This window comes from Ciconia boyciana, chromosome 1, assembly GCF_034638445.1.
Source record: "Ciconia boyciana chromosome 1, ASM3463844v1, whole genome shotgun sequence".
Taxonomy (NCBI): Eukaryota; Metazoa; Chordata; class Aves; order Ciconiiformes; family Ciconiidae; genus Ciconia; species Ciconia boyciana.
The window spans coordinates 23,952,167-23,972,800 of NC_132934.1; the positions used below are offsets into that span (position 1 = coordinate 23,952,167).

General features: G+C 37.1%; 1 protein-coding gene across 1 annotated transcript in view; it reads left to right on the forward strand.

The window, feature by feature from the left end:
• Window positions 1–20,634, forward strand: part of GRM8 (glutamate metabotropic receptor 8) — a 341,574-nt gene that overhangs the window by 141,180 nt on the left and 179,760 nt on the right. The window contains exons 3-5 of the mRNA XM_072868969.1: window positions 4,411–4,546; window positions 5,021–5,175; window positions 6,382–6,519. Of these exons, the coding sequence (XP_072725070.1) occupies window positions 4,411–4,546; window positions 5,021–5,175; window positions 6,382–6,519 (429 nt within the window). The remainder of the gene's footprint in view (window positions 1–4,410; window positions 4,547–5,020; window positions 5,176–6,381; window positions 6,520–20,634) is intronic.

A 20,634-nucleotide genomic window follows, 5' to 3' on the forward strand; every position in this document is an offset into this window, starting at 1 on the left:
ACCCCTGATCATCAGTGGGGCAGTGCCTGCCCTGAGCCTGATTTCCAGCTCCCACGTCTGCTCTCCTTCTCTTCATCGTCCCCTGGCTCCAGGTGCTGGATATCACAGAAGACAGAAGACTGTTAGACAGAAGACAAATGGATACTTATCATCACTGACACAGTGCAGTTCATATTAACTGTTGTCTTCCTCAAATCAAGCTGGGGTGACAGTACAACCTTAGTTTTACAGATCTGAGAACAGACAAAAGAGGCTTAGCACAGTTTGGTGCTAAGACTTTTTTTTTGCCCCAGAGTAATTAAAGAACTACTTTCCATCAGTGCCATCTTAATGTCTTTAAAATGTGTGACAGATGCAAACCCTTAATTTCATCTCCCATGTCATATACGAATTAGGGAATGGGTACAATAGGAGTGGGTCCAACTACTGGTATCCGTTCCTAGTTGTGCTACCTGAAATGAGTCTGTCTGTCTGATTCCCTTGTTAGTCTCAATAACAGCTTTTAGTGCAGCCCTCTCTGAAGCCTGTTCATAAGTCCTTTTAACTGACTGGGTTTGAACACATTTCCTTTTCAGTAAGAAGATAGTTAGCTCTCATTTCCTCATACGAACGTTATATTAATCATAATCTTAGTCAAGGGAAATTTAGACCAATGTATTTTTTTAGGTTTAAAAAAATCAGGCAACGAAGGATAACAACTGTTTTAGAAACCAGCAACAGGGACAAGCAGTCATCATGCCAAATCAGTCAGAAATGCTGACAGGGCAAAACATGTAGACACTATTTGTTCTTATGATTCACAGCCACAAATCCTCCAGGGGCATTATGTGTCTGAACCATCTGCCCTTTGGCACCTCTGCAGCAAATGGTAAATCCATTGGTACCATGTACAAGACATCTGTTCTCAAGCCCTATTTCTTCTTGATTTGGGGAAATCTCTCTTTTGTTCACACTTCATAAGATTATCCTAACTACTAGCCTTAAAACCTGTCCTTTTAGTACAGTGCTAGCTTTTTTTGAGGAATAATTATTCCTTATTCAGTTTGCTGGCTCCTATGAATCCTTCTCCTAGACACTCATCTCTCTCTGTGTCTGGGCACTTAGCCCAGGCTGTAGATTTCAAAGGCAGCAGGGTGCTGAGAGGTTAGACACCGTAATGTTGTAAGTACCTTTGTGGATCTAGCATTTCATCATTAGCTGAAAATTGATACTCTGTTATTTGTTTGAGCAACAGCTGTATATGCAATATATAGATAAGGGTGTACACAAAGTGTTTTGTGTGTTGGAGATAGCTTACACAATTCATGATAAATGTAGCAACAAGGCTGAAGTGCATTTTATTTTGTTCCTATTAGTACTTAACACATTCTTCAATGTAGAGATGCTAAGATGCACAGTACAGTCATGATTGAACTTGCTGCTGCAATGATGGAATGGTGTTTCTTCTACACCATTTTGACTGAAAATAGCTTTTTTAGATACTGCAGGTTTTCATTGCTTGATATCCATTCCACACAGATTGTAGATGGCTGTATATAGTGTATTATATGTACGCATTTTGTAATATTTGCATTTGAGTTTTATGTGGAAAGAATTTTTTTTTCCTAAGGTCCATTGCATGAATAGAAATGGTTGAAAAATGTACTCTCAAAATTTATGAGGTAACAAATTATTCCTTTACGTCATTTTTTAGGATCTGTTTTTCTTTTTGTGCCTGCATGACTGTGGGGACAGTTGAGAGCTTGGCATTGTTTTTCAGTTTTTCCTTTTTAACAGTGAATTGCTGTTTGTTAAATTTACAGGATGTCTGCTAAATATTTCTTTTACATTTCAGCCCTATTACTTGAGAAAGAGATTGCCGTAAAGGACTTTTCGAGTGTTTATCACAATAGCTTAATATCAGTTTAGAAAATTGGCTAAAGCTTTTCATAGTACAGTGTCCATCTTTTCATTACAGGATTGTCAAAGATACCTAGTGAATATGAGGGTCACCTGCTATATGGGCTCATCTGTTGTTATTGGCAAATTAGCTGTCTGTCATGGGGAGCCAGGCTGTTCATAAAAATGTGAAGAAATGTGTTGCCAGAGAAAGGCACTATATTCAATTTTAAAGCAGATAAGAGTAAATTATTTATGTTATATTTTTATACTATTTATAGATGGTAAAGAAATGTGTACAAACAATTTTTGTTAGAAATGGCAGATGTTCTGATTTGCAAATATTATTTCTTTCATGTAAAGCAGAGAAGAGTTCAGGATAAATCTATATGGTAGCATGCATTTCTCGATCTAATAAAATAATAATGTAACTTCCCAATAAATTGTTGCACAGCTGAAAAAGGTGATATGTTTGCCTGTGACTAAAGCTGGCTGATTTCATTTGAAAGTTGTTATTTTTATACTGGCAGTTGATAATTCCATGCTTCATTTATGCCATGTCTAAACTTGATTCAAACTTAGGATCTGCCTGTGCAGAGAACTATTGAGGTCAATGAGATTCTGCAAAGGCAGAACAAAATCTGATAATGAATCCCCAGCATTTTCTAAATATTACATAAAATAGAGTAGAATAGAATAGAATAGAATAGAATGGAATAATAGAATATTTTCAGTTGGAAGGGACCTACAACGATCACCTAATCCAACTGCCTGACCAATTCAGGACTGACCAAAAGTTAAAGCATGATATTAAGGGCATTGTCCAAATGCCTCTTAAACACTGACAGGCATGGGGCAGCTTTGAACCATTCTCACTCATTCTTTGAGTAAAAGAAATAAAAAAGGCTTCATAAATACCTTTATTTTGTTTGTTTGTTTTACATAAAAATTAAATACATTCAGCTTAAGAAAGCTAGCACAAAGAGACCTCTGTAACGTCTTCATGTAACTCTACATCCGAAGCTGCATCTGGCTGTACCCTTGTTTTTGTCCAAATCCTATCATTGACAGCGTGTTTCAACCTAATTTGTGAAGTACTTTGGAAAAACATAAGGTTGACATTTTGTTAGGGAGGACAAGACTGTTGAGAAAGTTGGAAAGCCTCCCCATACACAACATAGCCATCTAACTGTGTCTTTAGTTGTCTAATTACCTTTAATACATAGACATGTATGTGCCCCAAATGATCTTATACATCAGAAAATAAATACCAGCATTCATTAAAAATAGAACAGCTCTTTTAAAACACATTCTTATTTTTACTCACACTGAAGGCAATCTTCAATGTAGAAGTATTTAGATGTAGAGATGCAAAAATTATAATTTGCTTTGCCTTTGTCTAGTAACATGTCACTTTTTGATAGAAATAAACATTTTCTCATTTTCTTAATTTTCTGGTATTATTAATTATTAGATTCTCCACAAGAGGCTCTAATTTTGGGAATAACAATGGGCAGGAGCAAATATCAGTGGGAGTTAGATGTACCAATGTGAATCAGGCAATAGTTCTTAAAGAAAAAATAATTAAAATAAACAAATCAGCAAACAATCACAGAAAGATCATCGATGGTATAGGAAGTTGGTGCCAATCTGGACTCAGTGCTTCATGAAACAGGCTCAAGGAATTTCTGTCCTCATCTGCTCAAACACAGATAACAGTGTCATAACTGGGAAGTAGAGATTCCCCTTCACCAGTGTATGAAAGCCATTAGAAATCACTGAGTTTCTGTAGAAATTTGTCCCTTTTTGCAGGACAGGTAAAATATAAAGATTTCATTTAGCACTTTCCTCCTTCTGTCAGGAAGACATATAAATATCATCTCTGAGTTTGTGTTCATTTGCTGATTAGTTATTTAGAATATTCAATGACAACCCAAAACCTCTTAAATAATTAAGACAGCTTAATTAAGAATGTCATAATAACAATTAGAAGTGATCTGTATGTATTCGTTCATAAGAGAACATTTCAAATTCTCTACTTGATTCTGTAACCACAGCATTTATTGTTAACCTTATACTCTCTGTTGAAAAAGCAGAGGTGTATGATAGTACCTAGTACTGGAGAGCCACATTATGAATATAAGATAACTGTCCACTTGCGGCCCCATGGTTAAATGCAATCCTGTGGCAAGGCTGGGTTCTTGGCTGCCATAAGTTGGGGTAGGTCTGCGGAACTCAGTCCAGCTGAGCCAGAGTGCGGTGCTTGAGTATCTGGCTCAGGATGTTGTTTAAAATTTTGTATAAAAAATAAAGTAACAGGTAACTGAGTTGTACTCTTTAATGCAGCACTAAGTGTGTAAGTTTATACAGTGCATATTTCAAAATACATAGATAAGGTAACTTTTGGCTGCACTGCTATGTCTCAGATTAACATCTTGTTTTCTTTGCCTGCCTGATTAACTATGGATCATCTAAAGCATGGATATTTAACGTGTTAAAATTCTTTTTATTTTCCCTTTTAATTTTTCTCAGGAGGTGTTTGCATTGCTCAGTCACTCAAAATCCCTCGAGAACCAAGACCAGGAGAATTTGAAAAGATCATCAAGCGCTTGTTGGAAACTCCAAATGCTCGAGCGGTGATCATGTTTGCGAATGAAGATGATATTAGGTGCCTGTTTCTTAATTTTGTGTGTTGAAGATATTTTCTCTCCACAGAGGTGCTCAGTTGGCTGGTGCAGAATAGAGTAACACAGGATGTTTCAGATTCAATCCCATGTAAAAATTCTTGGAAATCTGGTGATAAGAAATTGAGTTGCAATTATACAGTGTGCTGGTCACTTATTCTGTGGAGATCTAACCTGTTCCTAAGAGTGCAGTTCCAATAGATTGTTATTTGGTGACTGAAAAGGAAGAAATCAATAAGAATGCTTAAAAAATGTGGCTAAAGATGAAACAAATTAACTTCTACAGTACTGTGTCTTGAGTTCACTACAGCTGTTGTTGAATATGTTTTAGACTGTGAAAACTATTGACTAATTGGTTAGTGTGAGCTTACTTATACATAGCCAGAATTAATGCTGGGGATTCTAAAGTTCTTTGTAAATCCAGTTTGTTTAATTAGTCATTTGTTGTTTATTTTCAGACGAATACTGGAAGCAGCCAAAAAAGCTAATCAATCTGGACATTTCCTCTGGATTGGCTCAGATAGTTGGGGATCAAAAATTTCACCGGTTCAGCAGCAAGAAGAGATTGCGGAAGGAGCAGTAACCATTCTGCCCAAAAGAACATCAATAGATGGTAGGAATGCACATGGCACAAAAACCTCATTTTCTGACAATGTTAAAGCACTCTAACTCTCTTTTAAAAAAAATTTAAAAAATAATGTAGTCCTTGTTTACAGGGAGATAAGGGAAAACCTTCCAACTAAGTAACTTGAGTTGGCCTGATCCAATATTCATTTAATATCTCTGTTGAGGTGAGGAGATGCTGAATCTGCAATTAAGCAATCTTATAATTGTCTAATAACTAGAGAAGGTGTGGTAGAGAGATTCTTACCCATAGGCTGGTGGTTCTTTGGGACAAAAAAAAGGAGAGTACTGAATGGATGATGATGAGTCAGCTCATTCTCCTGGGAGGAGATCAATCTAGGCTCTGCTTTCCTCTCCTAAACTTACCTTAAGAAGATATTAACAAAGTTTCTGACTTGGTGGATGAAGTGGAACTTGTTAGTTTGAATCACCTTATTCCCAGGAGGGTACTGGACATAGTAGCACCTCTTACTGTCTGGGTGAGTGCCCTAAACTGGTAAACAATTAGAAAAACTGAGCACTATTGGTGCTACTTGGAGAATTTAGCCACGTGGAAACATTTGTAGAGAGCTTAATCCAGATGGTATGTGTTAGTCATTACTTCATTATGGCTGCTGGGCTGTAGGGGTAAGGCTGGTGCAGAATCTAATCAGGTTTAAGCAAGAATCTTTAGTTTCTCAACTAGGGTGATTAAACATATAAATAGAAGCAGAATTTTAGGTGTGTTGGAAGCCCTCTGGTTCAATAGGGAGGTATCTGGTGATATTAGGTGGTCTTGAGATGAAATTTGTTTGGATCACAGTCTTTAACTAAGTAGTGATTATAGTTTGCCTCATTTCTTGTAGGTATCCAAATTCTTTATTTGCGTCATCTGTGTATTAAAAATTAAGTTATTTCTCTAACCATCTGCATTGCATTTTTTTTAAATTATAGAATTCTGCTGGAGCTTTAGAGACTCTTTAACTGCTGTAGGTATTTAAAAAATCTTGTTCTACAGCAAATATGGGATAATAACAAATATACTATTTTTTTTAATCCTTGGATACTGCTATGCTCATAAAATATTTAATTATAGTAGTTTGTACCTAAAGCTTTTTCTTGTTTTGATATTTAGACAAAATCTGTTATTGTCTTTAAATTACTATTTTTATGCTGTATCACATTTTAATGCTTCTTTCACTTCTCTTAAATGTAGGATTTGATAGATATTTTCGGAGCCGAACACTTGCTAACAATCGAAGAAATGTATGGTTTGCAGAATTTTGGGAGGAGAACTTTGGATGCAAGTTAGGATCACATGGAAAAAGAAATAGCAATATCAAGAAATGCACAGGTAACTGTGAAAGTAAAACATTATCTGTAAGTTGTTTATTGCAGTGCAGGAAAGGAACTGCTTTCTTTTCATCACTCTTCTCTCTCCCTTCAATTCTCCAATACAAATTATTGTGTGGTAAGAAACATGTGACACTTTCCTCAAACCTGAATAAAAAATTCATGGGCAAAGTCTGAGAAAGTTAGTAGTTAATTTGCACAAATCCAGTGATGGTACAGATTTTGTTAAAGACCTGTGGCTGTGGTTCAATTCCATTCATGTTTTCAATGACTTCCTCTCTCTTCCTCTCTCTTCCTCACCCCATCTATAGTTGTGAATACAATTTTTTTTTTTTAAGTGAATGAGCACATCACAGTAGTTCTCATATTGTTATACCAGAAGTATATACTGAGAAAATTACATTTCTGTTTAAACTATTGACGTCTTGATGATAGGTCAAGTCATGAACTCTTTATTTAGTTTACAAACTGTGTTTGAGGATGAAGTACAAATCAGATCAATATGTCCTTACTACTTGTCCTCATGTGAAAAGAACAGGATTCTATATTGTATTATAAAGCTGAAAGTCTCTATGAAGTTTGAGCAAAAACTCTGTGTAACTGGCACTGGTGTTCTCAAACCTGCTTGCTGAGGCATCATACCCAGACGCAATTGTCATGACAGCTGATATAGCAGTTGCATCCGTAGCTCTGAGTTGCATCTCATCTGTGAGATGTTGGCTTTTTGCTGTTCCTTGCAGGGTTTACTACAAAATTGTTACCTTTAGTCTTCTGTGACTACAGCAGACTGTTTATGTTACTTTTTGTATAGATAGTTTTTGCCTAATGTCAGGGGTCACAGTGTCATTTACTTAATTACTGCCATCACCCTCAGCAGTACTGGTAGTGACCACCATCTCTATGACTAGTGGCAGCAGTAATACTCAATTTTCTGCACTGCATATGTAAGTCATCCATGTGCCTTGATTTCCCTGGCAGTGTTTTCTTTCACCAAATAATATTTTCCACATGGAGCGTGAACATTTTTGTTCATTTGCTGTTCCAAGATTTCTGCTAGCCTGGTGACACTGTATGTAGCCTTTACTATGGGGGTGCCCGTCCAAACTTTCTGCAAACAAAAGCTGCACACCAGCACCCCACTTCTCCTGGGTTTGTCAGACAGACATACCATGCAGTCTCCAAGCACATGCACCGTTGGTCCTGCACTTCCTGAACCACCAGATTTATTGTATGTGTACTGTGCCATCAATTCAAAGACTTACTGCGCTGGGCTTTGCAATGCACAGATCTATCTCACACAGAAAAATGAGCGCCATGCATGCACTCTCTCATTTCAACAATGATGCCTTGTCTTCTGTCTTTTACCACACACTCCATAAAAAAAAGGATGGTAATCAGTTCCTCACTGAGCTAAATGATAGCTCATTACTCTAATCCTTTACTCCTTGGCCTTGATTCATATAGCAGCAATTCATGGCTGGGTAGTTACCCATGTCTGGGAAGAGATTATTTTGTTTTTACTATTTTAAGTGGAAAAGAGATGCCTTTTTGAAGTTCTTCAGGTGGAGTGAGTGGTGTATGTGCTGTAGTTTGGGAAGCTCTAAATGTTACCACAGATGGTTGTATGACTTCTCAGCCTCATCACATCTGTCAAATTGAATTACCAAGTGAAAAGTAGTGTATAAAATGCATAGGCCGTATCTTGATAGAGTCAGAGTATTTTGCGATTTGAAATGGATATCCATATATTTTATGAAACAAAATTATGGTACACACTCTATGCCTGAAAACAGAAAGAAAACATATTTTCTGCACCTGGAAAGTTAACATAGTACCAAGGGATGGGATTAAGATGTGGGCAGTCTCATATGAAGGTTACACATGCATTTTCACCTGCAGGGGAAAAAGCTATAAATTCTTCTACAAACATGAGTCTCTACGAGTGATAGGACCCTTGACTAAAACCACTTAAAGATAGCTTACTACAATGGAAGAGACACTTGGACAGCAGCAGACCTGAAACAAGCTGATGATTCATCATGATCCCTTTGCTTATCTAACTTATCTAACTTTGCTTGTCAAATTTAAAGGGTTGGATGACAAAAATAACCAAAATGTGTTCCTTTAAAGTAAATGGAATCAAGAGACTAGCGTGGAAGTTCAAAATGAACCTGCTGTGATTTAAAGAGCAATGCTAGCTGGAGAATGGGGGAATGACCCCCTGCCCCCACCCCCATCCCCCCCACCCCCGACCTAGAGAATCACAAATGGCATCTTGACCCAACCTAATTCATTTGTCATGGCCTCCTGTGCACAAAAGAGAGGCAGCAATGAAATCCTGGCTGGTTCTTCGTACCACAGCCCTCAAAGCAGATGAGTCAGTCTACTATGATCTTCTAGTCTGCTAAAGATTAAAGAGGAGAATATCCCACCTATGAATTTATCCTTCCCTTGAAAGGCCAAAGATGTTACTTCATGGTCAAATCTGCTCTGAAATAATGGCAGTAAATTAATGAACCCTCAAACTTCAATAAGGATATAGGAGCTGTTACATTTAATTTTTTATAACTTAATATTGAAGACTTTGATCCTTGGCCTATCCCAGTTGCCAGCTGTCCTTCCGGTGGGTTTTCTCTGAAACGTTATATGTACTTTCTCAGTCCTAAATTTCAGCTCAATTCTTAAAAGGAATGTATTGCCATCTCTAGTTCAGGTCTTGAAGACTGAACTTAAAAACACCATTTATCCTAATTTTCCTATATTTTATCTGGGCACTGCAGATGATAAGATCCTCTTTGTCTTTTGCACACCAGCCCAATTTATATATCATGTCAATAGCCAGTGATACACTGAAAGAAATCCAAAAGCTCGACATACAGCCATAATCCAAAAATTTCCCTCTCCAAAGATATTAAAAGGCAAATTGATAGGTATAAAATTTTCTCAGACTTGAGATGTGTTTTGTTAGGCATTCCTGTTTATCTCAGCTAGGAGGTACTTGAATCTTTTTCTTATATGACATTTGTAAGTCCCAACAACAACAAAACTGATATCCCCGTTCTCTGTTTAGTCAAGTTATCTATTAATAGCTTTAAATTTTTACCACCTGCAGTCAGGATGCTACCAGTCTAATCCAATTTCAAGCACTTATTTTCCTATGAAGATACTAGAAAATGCTTCATAGCGAAAAATATTTCTCTCATTTCTTTTCCATGTAAAATCAACAGTCTTTTAGCACTGAAAGTACTGAAGAGGATTTTCTCTCCTTCAAGGTTAAGAATTACAAAAAGGCATAAGCCTTCTTACCTCCTTCTGTTCTTATACATTACTGATTATTATAGTCTAGTGTTATAATGGCTTAAACAGTTTATTTAAAGAAATCAGCTATTTTAAAACTGTTTAAAATACAGTTTATTTGTGGTTGCTGTTGCTTCTTATTCCTAAAAGAATTTGTGCTTTGGAGATACATAAAATAATAAATTTCTTTTGAGTTTGCCAGATCATTTGCTTTCTGATTTTTGCCAGTGTACAGAAAGCAATGATTCATTTACTTAAACTTTGAAAAAGTAATTGCTTTGCCACTATTGATTTGCAACTAGTTCTATGTTTTTCTGAATGTGAGTGTACATTGATCAAATCATCAAGATTAGAATAGTTCATTGAAAAATATTAGAGTGGGTTTTTTTCCCAACCTTTCTGGAATTAAAAAAAAAATATCAAATTGGGCCATTAACTTAGTGAACATGAAACGATAATTCAATGACTGCCCTTAAACATTTTTAATCGGGGAAGGGGAAAGGCATTTGTGGCGAAAACTTGTTTGTCTTACTACAACAAAATGGAAAAGAATGGAGCACTACAAGGATTGAACTGTCTGTAGAGGTTACAAGAAGCCTCACTTTACATATTTATTCAACGTGCAGGTTTCCTATATTCAATAAAAAGATCTTTAGTGAGACATGATTCTTTCAGGGATCTTCAACAGCCTTTCTTTAGCACTGGAATCTCTTTGTGGGAATGAGAAGTGAGGAGATGAGAAGCTTTTCACTCACCCATGTGCCCCAGCAGAAAACTATAAAGACAGAAGACAGCATTCATCCTTTGATTACCTACGTTCTTCAAGAGGAAGGGCTTGCACCATGGTTGCAGGAGATGGCAGAGACAGTATGCCTCTTGCTGTACTTTAAATTTAATACCCTGGAGAATTTTCCCATACCCTCAGGCTCCCACTTGATTCTATTGGTGGGCCAAGTTTTTGGTCACTGAAGATTTAGCATTACTTAGAAACACTGTGGACTGACAAGATTTATTCCTGGTGGTGTGTTGTTAACTCCAGCTCTTGGTTGTTGAGCTATTGTTGTCCACCTTAAGGTCAGTCCCACCTTAAGGTAGATTTCTAGAACTTGTGTTTCTTAAGAAATGTACAAAAGTATGAATATAAAGATTTGAAAATGAAACAAAGATATCCCAGAGTACTCTTTTAGAAACTGCAATGAATTGTGGGGCTGACAATATGCACCATTACTCTTTCAGAAGACCAAAACACAGTGATTGATAGAAAAAGCAGCATTAATGATGAAGAGTTAAGGGAGAAGGGTAAGAATTAAATGGAATGTACTCAGCTTTCCTTCCATTAACCTCACAGAACGTTAATATTTGATTTAATTCTAACAAAAAAATTCTGAAGAAGTCTTCTTTACATATATATGTGTGTACACATGTAGATATTTGTGTTTGCATGCATAAACAGATAGAAATCTAACATGAAGTAAAGTTGCTTAGTGTATCATGTTTTAATGTGTACAATGATAGCCTCAAATTCAAATCAGACATAAGAAGATGTAGTTCCATTCAGATTCATTCTGGATTTTCCCCATAGCATCCCTCCAAGGCATGCATTTATCATAGTATTTACAGTCTTTGAACAGCAAAATGTGGCCCTTTAATAAAACTTCAGCAAAAATGGTAATTAAAAAAGCTCCTTCATGCACATCCCTACAGAAGTAGTCTCTCCCCCTGTTTTGCATGGTTAGCATTTTAACTATTCTGCAAACCTAATCAGCCTTTAACTGCCTATAATGACTGACTGCACTGCTAAAAATAAAGATGGAAGAGTTTCCAAAAGCATATAGAGACCTGTGTAAATTAGTCTAATTTCAGTTTGCTCTATCAAACTGAACCATTTGTTTCACTGGAAAAAATCACAGTGCAGTATAGTAGATATCATGCATACCTAGGAACTTTACAGATACAGTATTTAATTGTTTTCTCTTAACTAACCTCTTTGAAAATACAATTGCACCTAAAAATATTTATAGAAAGAAGTAGATTTACTAATATGCATATGCAGCCACATTCTGAAAAATTTATAGAACAAATTGAAAAGTTCAGTAGCAGAATGTGAATCTTGCAGTGGTACACTGGATTGCTATTTAGCTTGAGTAATGGTTCCATTACCATAAAATCATTCCTAAGGTATTTTTTTTCTTGATGAGACCTACACAGAGTTAAAAAAAACCAGCATAGATGCAGTTGAGACACATGGTAATTGTGCCACAATTCCCCAAAGGCACTAAGGCTCAGGAGGGACTGTTTTTGAGCACACAGGAAGAGCTACATGCTCTCCCTCTTGTGTGACTTCTGTGTTGTGACCAGTATGTTTAGGCATAAGACATAGAAAGGGCAATTCTTATTCCTTCTCTTCTTTTGCTGTTCTTTGCCATTTTTTTTTCTTGATTCCCATTTGAAAAGTAGCTTATAAACACATTGCAGAAGGATTTTTGACTTTATATTTATAAAATGTCTATTGCTGTTTTGTGTAAGTACGGTAATTCTATGTAAAAATCAGAGTAGTCAGATTTGCAGCATGATAAGCAGGAACCAAGCTGACTGCTGAATCTTTGCTACCCGTCACATCAGTTGGACATAAAAGACTTTGAGGAGTGTTTGCCATAGTCTGAGCTGTTTCTTACTCTGCTTGGGACATTCTCAGAACTATGAAAACTGTGTGTTACAGGTAGCTGCACTGCAGTGGTCCCATGCTGCCTCTAACATAGCATTAAATCAAACTGCATCATGTGTCGTTAAATAATATATGGAGCCAGAGAGCATTAACTTTTGGTTTTAGGACAATAGATCACATCCCAGGTGGCACTAAGACCTCTTCCAATAACCTAAATGAAGTTCTCTGTTATGGTATACCATAGGCCATAAATTCACCGTTTTTGCAGATTTTGTCTGGTTCCCAATTTCAGAAGCCTGGGTAGTCAATTCCAAAGAAAAAGTTGATGTCTGAGAATGGTGAGTGACATTCTGCCAAAATTAACAAGACTGATATATGGACTTTCTCATGCTATATATCAGGCCAGAATGTTTAGACCAAATTCTCTCCTGATGGTGGAGAACTGGCAGGCATGAACCTTGCCATCTCTCTGCTGTCAGTGCCTGATAGACTGATAAGTAATAGAAGACCATAGCTTAAGGTATATTTGATCAAAATATAAACATTCAGTTGCCTTACAAAGGGCCAGTTCTGGCTCTTATTCCAGAAACTACAGAATTTTAGAAGATTCAAGTTAAATAGTATTTCATTCCAGCAACTGCTAATGTGCATAAGTATTACTCAATATGTCTGAGAGCTGTCAAATTCAGGGGACCTAATTCTCTGCCCATTCACTGATTTGATTTCTTCATTTCACTTGCTGTCATCCATTTTGTTATTTCACCAGTTGTTAATATTTTTAAATCTGTTTATAACATATCCAGTGGAATATCACTTCTCCATCCTGTTGTCAAAGCTTAGATTCACCTACAAAATGTGTCATTTAAAAAATCTTGTTATTCTAATATGAAGAAGAAATTGTTGATATATTCCATAGAGGTCTTTGTTTCTCTATAATTTTATTCATAAATAGGAATTCAAGTCTTATATTCTGTCAGGAAATGTTTCAATTTTAGATTTATAATGTCTCACAAAGTTATGAGTCAATTCCACTGCACAATCATTTAAATAGAGTACCTTGCCATTTTAGATTTGATACACTTGCTGCCAAGTTGGAATACTTTTAATACACATATGTATGTGCACATGTGTGGATGTGTTTGCTAGTAACTTATGAGTCCAGAAATTCTTATTCCAGCTCAGAGTGTCTGCAAGAATGGCATATCCTAGTGAACAAATTGTTGCTTTAAGTACAATTTTGTGTGAACTCTGGAACTGCACCATCTCAAATGTAGCCTCAGAAAACTTGTAACCTGGAGTTCAAAAAATGTGTAGATCACAGAATCGTATAGGTTGGAAAAGACCTTTAAGATCATCAAGTCCAACTGTTAACCTAACACTACCAAGACCACCACTACACCATGTCCCTAAGCACCTCATCCAAACATCTTTTAAATAGTTCCAGGGATGGTGACCTAACCACTTCACTGGGGAGCCTTGTTCCAATGCTTGATAACCCTTTCAGTGAAGTAAAATTTCCTAATATCCAGTCTAAACCTCCCCTGGTGCAACTTGAGGCCATTTCCGCTCGTCCTATCACTTGTTACCTGGGAGAAGAGACCGACCCCCACCTCACTACGACCTCCTTCCAGGTAGTTGTAGAGAGCGATAAGGTCTCCCTTCAGCCTCCTTTTCTCCAGACTAAACAACCCCAGTTCCCTCAGCTGCTCCTCATAAGACTTGTGCTCTAGACCCTTCACCAGCTTCGTTGCCCTTCTTTGGACACACTCCAGCACCTCAATGTCTCTCTTGTAGTGGGGGGCCCAAAACTGAACACAGTATTCTAGGTGCAGCCTCACCAGTGCTGAGTCCAGGGGGATGATCACTTCCCTAGTCCTGCTGGCCTCACTATTTTTGATACAAGCCAGGATGCCATTGGCTTTCTTGGCCACCTGGGCACACTGCTGGCTCATATTCAGGCGGCTGTCAACCAACACTCCCAGGTCCTTCTCTGCTGGGCAGCCTTCCAGCCACTCTTCCCCGAGCCTGTAGCACTGCATGGGGTTGTTGTGGCCCAAGTGCAGGACCTTGCACTTAGCCTTGTTGAACCTCATACAATTGGCCTCAGCCCATTGATCAGATGTGGCACTTCAGGACATGGTTTAGTAGGCATGGAGGTGTTGGGGTGACGGTTGGACTAGATGATCTTAGAGGTCTTTTCCAACCTTAATGATTCTATGATTCCATCCTTCTTCAGGTAGAAAAGATATTTGTTGTTTTTCCTTCTGAGTAAGTTCTTGTAATCCTGCCTTGAGAGGACTGGAAGAACTGTTTTAATTTTGTATATACGTCATCTCTGCCATTATTCAAGCATTTCAGGTTACAGTGCTTAAACATTTTATAAGTATGCACATTTGGTGTGCATACTTGCTGCCTGACTAGATGCTTCATTAGAATGCTAGTACAATAAAAAAATAGTTTAAGTCTTCAAAAAAAGGACCATTAGCTGCATGGTTTTCAGTGTCCTTGGATGTGGTCGGACAAGCTGATCTGCTCATTGTAACCTCATAGGAGGTTACTCATCCTTCAGACTGTTGACCACTGTCTGATCACCCTAGCACTGTTCTGTGAACCAGTCTGGTTGAGGACTTTGGAGGTGAAACTTCATTACCTAGATCAGCAGCAGGCGTGTTAATTTTGTTGAAAATGTTCTTCCATATTCACAAGTAGTGGTCCATGACACATCTTTTCTTGGTCTGTTGCATGGTGGGGGATACCAGTTGGGCAGAGAAAGAGTGGCCTTTGTGAGGTACCTTCTTCCTCAGGAGGCCCAGGTACCCTGAGACCATGTCTATGTTATCAAACAGTGCACCTCTGCAGAGAGAAGCAGTTGATGATGAGCATCTAAAGTCCCCACTGTACTCATTTCAAGAGATTTTACATCAGGTTAGTACGGTCCTTTGAGCTGGAGAGCCATAGCTGTATTCCCAGCACTCATCCTACAGTTTGGTTTTCTCTGAAAGGTTTTATAAGTAATTGCTCCTCTTTTGTGGAAGGGAGTTCAGATTGGTCATCTGTAAACAGATGCAGATGTTTTTTAATCTACTGAGTAGAATTTTATTGCAGAAATAGACCCAGCAAAATCAATGGGGCATACATAATGGGCTGTAGTATAAATCAGTGTGGAAAAGGAGGTCAGAATTTGGCTTTTAATGGACAAGTGTATCCATTAAATGTACCAATTATAGTTCAATATTTCCAGAATATTATTTGTATCCAATATTTGAGATAGGTGTTTTTGCATGGAGAGTTCTTATGAAAGGTCAGGTAGAAGCACAAGTGTCCCCAGTTTGTGTTAAAATCAGTGTACAGGGGAGGAGAGGTATATTTGTTACATTGAACTTACACTGGTTTAACTGCATGGCTGGGCATAACGATTTTGACCTAAATTGTAGCTCTGGACTAGTGCATGTTTACGGCTTGCAGGATTGCCCTTGGGTGGAGCTCATGAGACAGGATTTACTTAATTCTTTAACTTCTGGCAGGCCACCTCCACATGTCTTAGTAAGCTGCTTAGACTGGTATGACTTACTCTGTGAGGATGCCTTTCTCTCTTTATGGACTGCAAATAGACCTAGATGACTGATTCTGATGAGGTGTCCTGCTTTTAGCTTGCTCAAGCCAAGTGAAATGAATCCCATTCCATGGTTGCATGGATTACCACCTTCTCAACAAAGCAATCTGCCTTCCCAGTTTATGTAAAATCCTGGTGATAACTCTAATATTTGCTCATATTAATTATGACTATATTACTTAAAAGTTTAGAGGTAATTTAGCATCCTTACAGGTACTTTCACAGATAGAAACAAAAAGGAAGGTAATACATGGCAGTCCTCTGTACATAGATTATCAGCAAATATTCCTCAGATCTGAATATGTGACTATTTGCCCATTAATAATACCACAGATTTTCAGGATGCAATATCCTGTTGAATTATTAAAAAAAAAAAAAAAAAAAGACTTGTTGACAAAGGCTTATATTTTCAGGTTTATATTTGGGCTTTGTTTAAAAATGAAATATTTAATTATTCTGGCCAAGTTCCTTTTATTCTGTGAGGAGATAATCCCAGGAGACAGACAAATTAAGGCTTTAAAATCTTTGATGAATTTACATAATGTATGTGATCTGTCACTGAGACAAAAGCAGCTGGTGGTGTGATCTCACATGCTACATACCCTGTGGAAAACGTTACTTTCAATTTATTGAAGTGATAGTGTGGGATAAGGTGTGCTTCCATTAGTGGTATCTTCAGCTGCATCAGTAAACAATGGATGATTAATGTTGTTGGGTTTTTCTACTGTATCTTCAGCATTTACTGAAGTTTTGGCAGCCAAGGATGGTCTTGGTTGATTTGTTACTGTCTCAGTTAAAATTCAAGATAGTGAAAGGGAAGGCCTATGCACTACATACATTCCACCTGACCCTGCAAAATAATAAGACCCAAACACCTTAAAAAGCTCTGCAGTCATGGGGCAGGTGGTGTGCTGAGGCCATGGTCTACCATGTTGTTCAGGTTTCCCTTGCTTCCCATCTGTTCCCTACTTTTCCATGTGCTCAAGTATAAACTCTTTGGGCCAGAGATTGCATTTTTCAGACTTTTTTTTTAACAGTGTTTTCCTGTTCTATTCTTTCAAGCAAAGAAGAAGAAAAAAGAGTTGGCATGTGCATGTCATAAACCTGTTTGGAGGAGTCCAGTGGAATTTAAGAGCCACATAAGCATTGTTTGGCCTAGAAAATAAGGGTGCTTTTTCACTGTCACTGTTCAGTTCTGACTGTTGGTAGACTTTTTCCTGAGCATACCCTTGAAAGAGCAGTCCTTCAGAGACTCTCAGGTAGATCAACAATTATTCTCTCACCTTGAAATGAACAAATCATTTCCAGCACCAGAAGCACTTCAAGGTAACATTTTAAATTGTGTTTTCTTGTGACTTTTGAAACTACAGCAAACGAGAAACAAATTCATTTTATTCCTTTTAAATTTTGAAAAAGAGCCTGAGACTCTAAAAGTGGTAGTTTTAGGAACATTGTTAATGTTGGCTCGGAGAGTGATAGAATAAGCTCTGCAATTCACTGAATCTTCTTGCAAGATATATTACATATAAAATCTGAAAATATAACAAACAATCCATGTGTATAGATTACTGGAATAATTGCTTTTTCTTTTTAGCTTTTTGGACAGAAATGTTAGCATCTGCCAAAAGGCTACTGTAGAGGAAAGCAATTTACAAAATTGAATAGCATGACTATGAGACAAAAAGGCTCTTGCGTTCTGCATCGTACTTTTAAGTATGTAGCATTCCTCAAATTCTAGATAAAAACTATCCAGAAAGAAAAATGTACATACCACAACTTAGCCATTGACTTTGTAATTAGTAATTCCAAATAAATAATAGACATAAGATTACAAATGGCTTTCACAGAATTTGGAAAGAGAAAAGGAGACTAAATTTGCTGTATAAATAGATAAAGCACACACATTCAGGGGTTTAATTCCTGGAACTCATTGCTTTTATTTTTTAATTAGACTGGATATATATCATTCTAACTTTTCTGGAAAACTAGTGTTGAAATTAAATAAGAAGAAACTTGCTCATGAACTTTTGATACATTTCCACTGGATTTTAGGTGAAATCTGTAGTTGCAGCAGTGTTTTAAAATGGAGAGAGGAAAAAATAATTAAAGGAAGCAGAATTAATTCACTGTATTAGATTGTTCATGTCTTCATGTCGGCTTACAGAACTGAAAGTGGGTATGCAAAGGTCTTTTACATTTGCAATTTCTGTGTGCAGTGGGATAGCATGGAATGTAAAGATTGGTACCTGACAGCCTGCAGGAAAAAGGGCCAGTAAATCTACATATTATACTGTAGCTTCTGCACATTTTTCAGCAGAACTACCTATGGCCTGGATATCAGCCTTCATGGTAAAACTTTCCTGGCACACTCTGTTAAACATTGTTCCTTTACACAGGCTCTGACTGACCCATACCTTTGCGAGCTGCAGTATGAGACTTTCAGGTCTGCATAAGATTTGGGTTGAATTTTGGATGAGTATTAAGGTCACTTTCTGTTTTATCTGAACTGTTTTCACTAATTCCTCTGTGAAATTGTCTTTCATGTAATTTATGATGATAATAAAGGAAACGGAGTTTGGAACATGAGACCAAAGATTTTGCAACTTAGTTGCACAGAGATAAAATACAAAGGATATATAATGGCCAAATCTTCAATGCTGTACCTGAGTGTTGCTTTATTGACATGAAGAGGTATGAGATTTGAGAGGATATGGCCCCCCAAATGAGAGTAATAACTTGATTTTTGTGTGGAAATCAAAGAGAGGTCAGTAATCAAAGGCTGAGTAGGATAAGAAAAGTTTTAAAGGAATCATCCGAAGGGAAGCTACTTTGCTTTTCATTTCAGAAGACAAGAGTTTTAGATCTTAAAAGTAGGATAAAAATAAGCAGAGTTTTATAGGCAGGTGGCACAGAACCTTGAAATAGAGACAAGAAGTTTGAACAACCTATGAAAAAGGTAACCAACCAAGAATTTGGCCTCAGTGATGCTAAAATTCTCTAATATCAATGAAAGGAAAATTATATGTGGGAGGGGACTGCAGTGCATATTACTCCTTGAAAACTCTTTTGGTCTGCTGTTACGTGGTTCTATTTTCCACAGTTTACCCTTTTTGTTTTTCTCATTTAAGCATGAATCACTCACCTGAAAAAAAGAATTAACATTTCTTGCAGCCTCCTTCACTGTGATATTGAATCATGTTGGCCTTTGCTTTTAGACCCTTTAAGATCAGGGCTATCGGTTTACTTTGTTATACATGTGACATTAAAAAAAAGAAAGTGTGCTTTTAGAATGTGAATGGTGCTTTTACCACTTTCCTTGCCTTTTTATAGTGTTCCTTTTAAAAAAAAAATCAACATTCCTATATTCATTTTTTCTTTGTTTATTTTTCTTCATTTTTAGAAAGGTGTATCTGAGCATATTTTGGTCATGATTACAAACGTGCTCACTTGTAGTCCTATCTGGAATTGGGTCTGGTGCGCTCTTCCAGATAAAACCCAACTTCCTATTTCTTCTTGGGGTTCTCTGCTTGTTGTTCGTGTTGGTCATTTACAGTATCTCGGCTGATGCTTCATTATGATATTTACCTGCCTGAAATGTGGCTATCTGAAATCTCAGATGATCATGTTTTCTGGTTCTTCAGTCTCTATAACTTTCTGTAACGTTTCATTTCCCTTGCTGCTGTCGTGGCTGAGTAGCCAAAAACATCATCCTCTCACTCTTTCTGATCACTTGAGGAGTTCAATTCTGTGACACTTGTTGATAAGGTTAAATTTTAACTTGTTGCCTTGTCTGTTCTTTAATATAAAGTGCTAATTCTGCACCTGGTCTGATATCATTAGTCATTCCTAGACAGTTGGTTCATGGCATTCAAGTTCTTAGTAACTCTTTTACAAGATTATGTACATTTTGCTATACCTCAGTACATTAATTCCTTTATTAACGTGTTTTTGACTAGGTTTTTTGTTTTCCAAAGTCCTCCTTTTTTAAATGCAGTTTTGAATGCTAGTTTAAATTAGTTCTCATTTGAAGGTGAGGAACTTAATTACATTATGATCAAGCATTTCAGGTGTAATTATGCCCTCGAACATTTTGCTGTACAATATATAGAAATATAGCTCCAATCCTGCAAGGTAGGCTGTATGGGGCCCACTTATGCATCTGTGCAGGACTGCACTGAACTCAATAGCATTTCACAGCTTGAAAGGACTTAAGAATGATTATGGCAACATGCAGCATGTCTTAAATCTATTTTCTACCCATGTAAAAATATTTCATAGCCAGTTCCACAAAGAAATACTAATTTTAAGTGCCTGTACTTTGCCTTCTTATGATACCTCCCTAGAGAGTAGATGGTTATTTGAAAAACTGCATTATTAATACTTTTCACTGGTCATATTTTCTGTTCTTCAACTTCGTATGTGATTAATTTTCTGATCAAAGGATGATTATATAACCCTGTTCCTTGTTTTTTGACATCCATATGGATCTACTCGCTGGGGCGTTCCATTTGTAAATATTACTACAGTGTACAGAATGCATG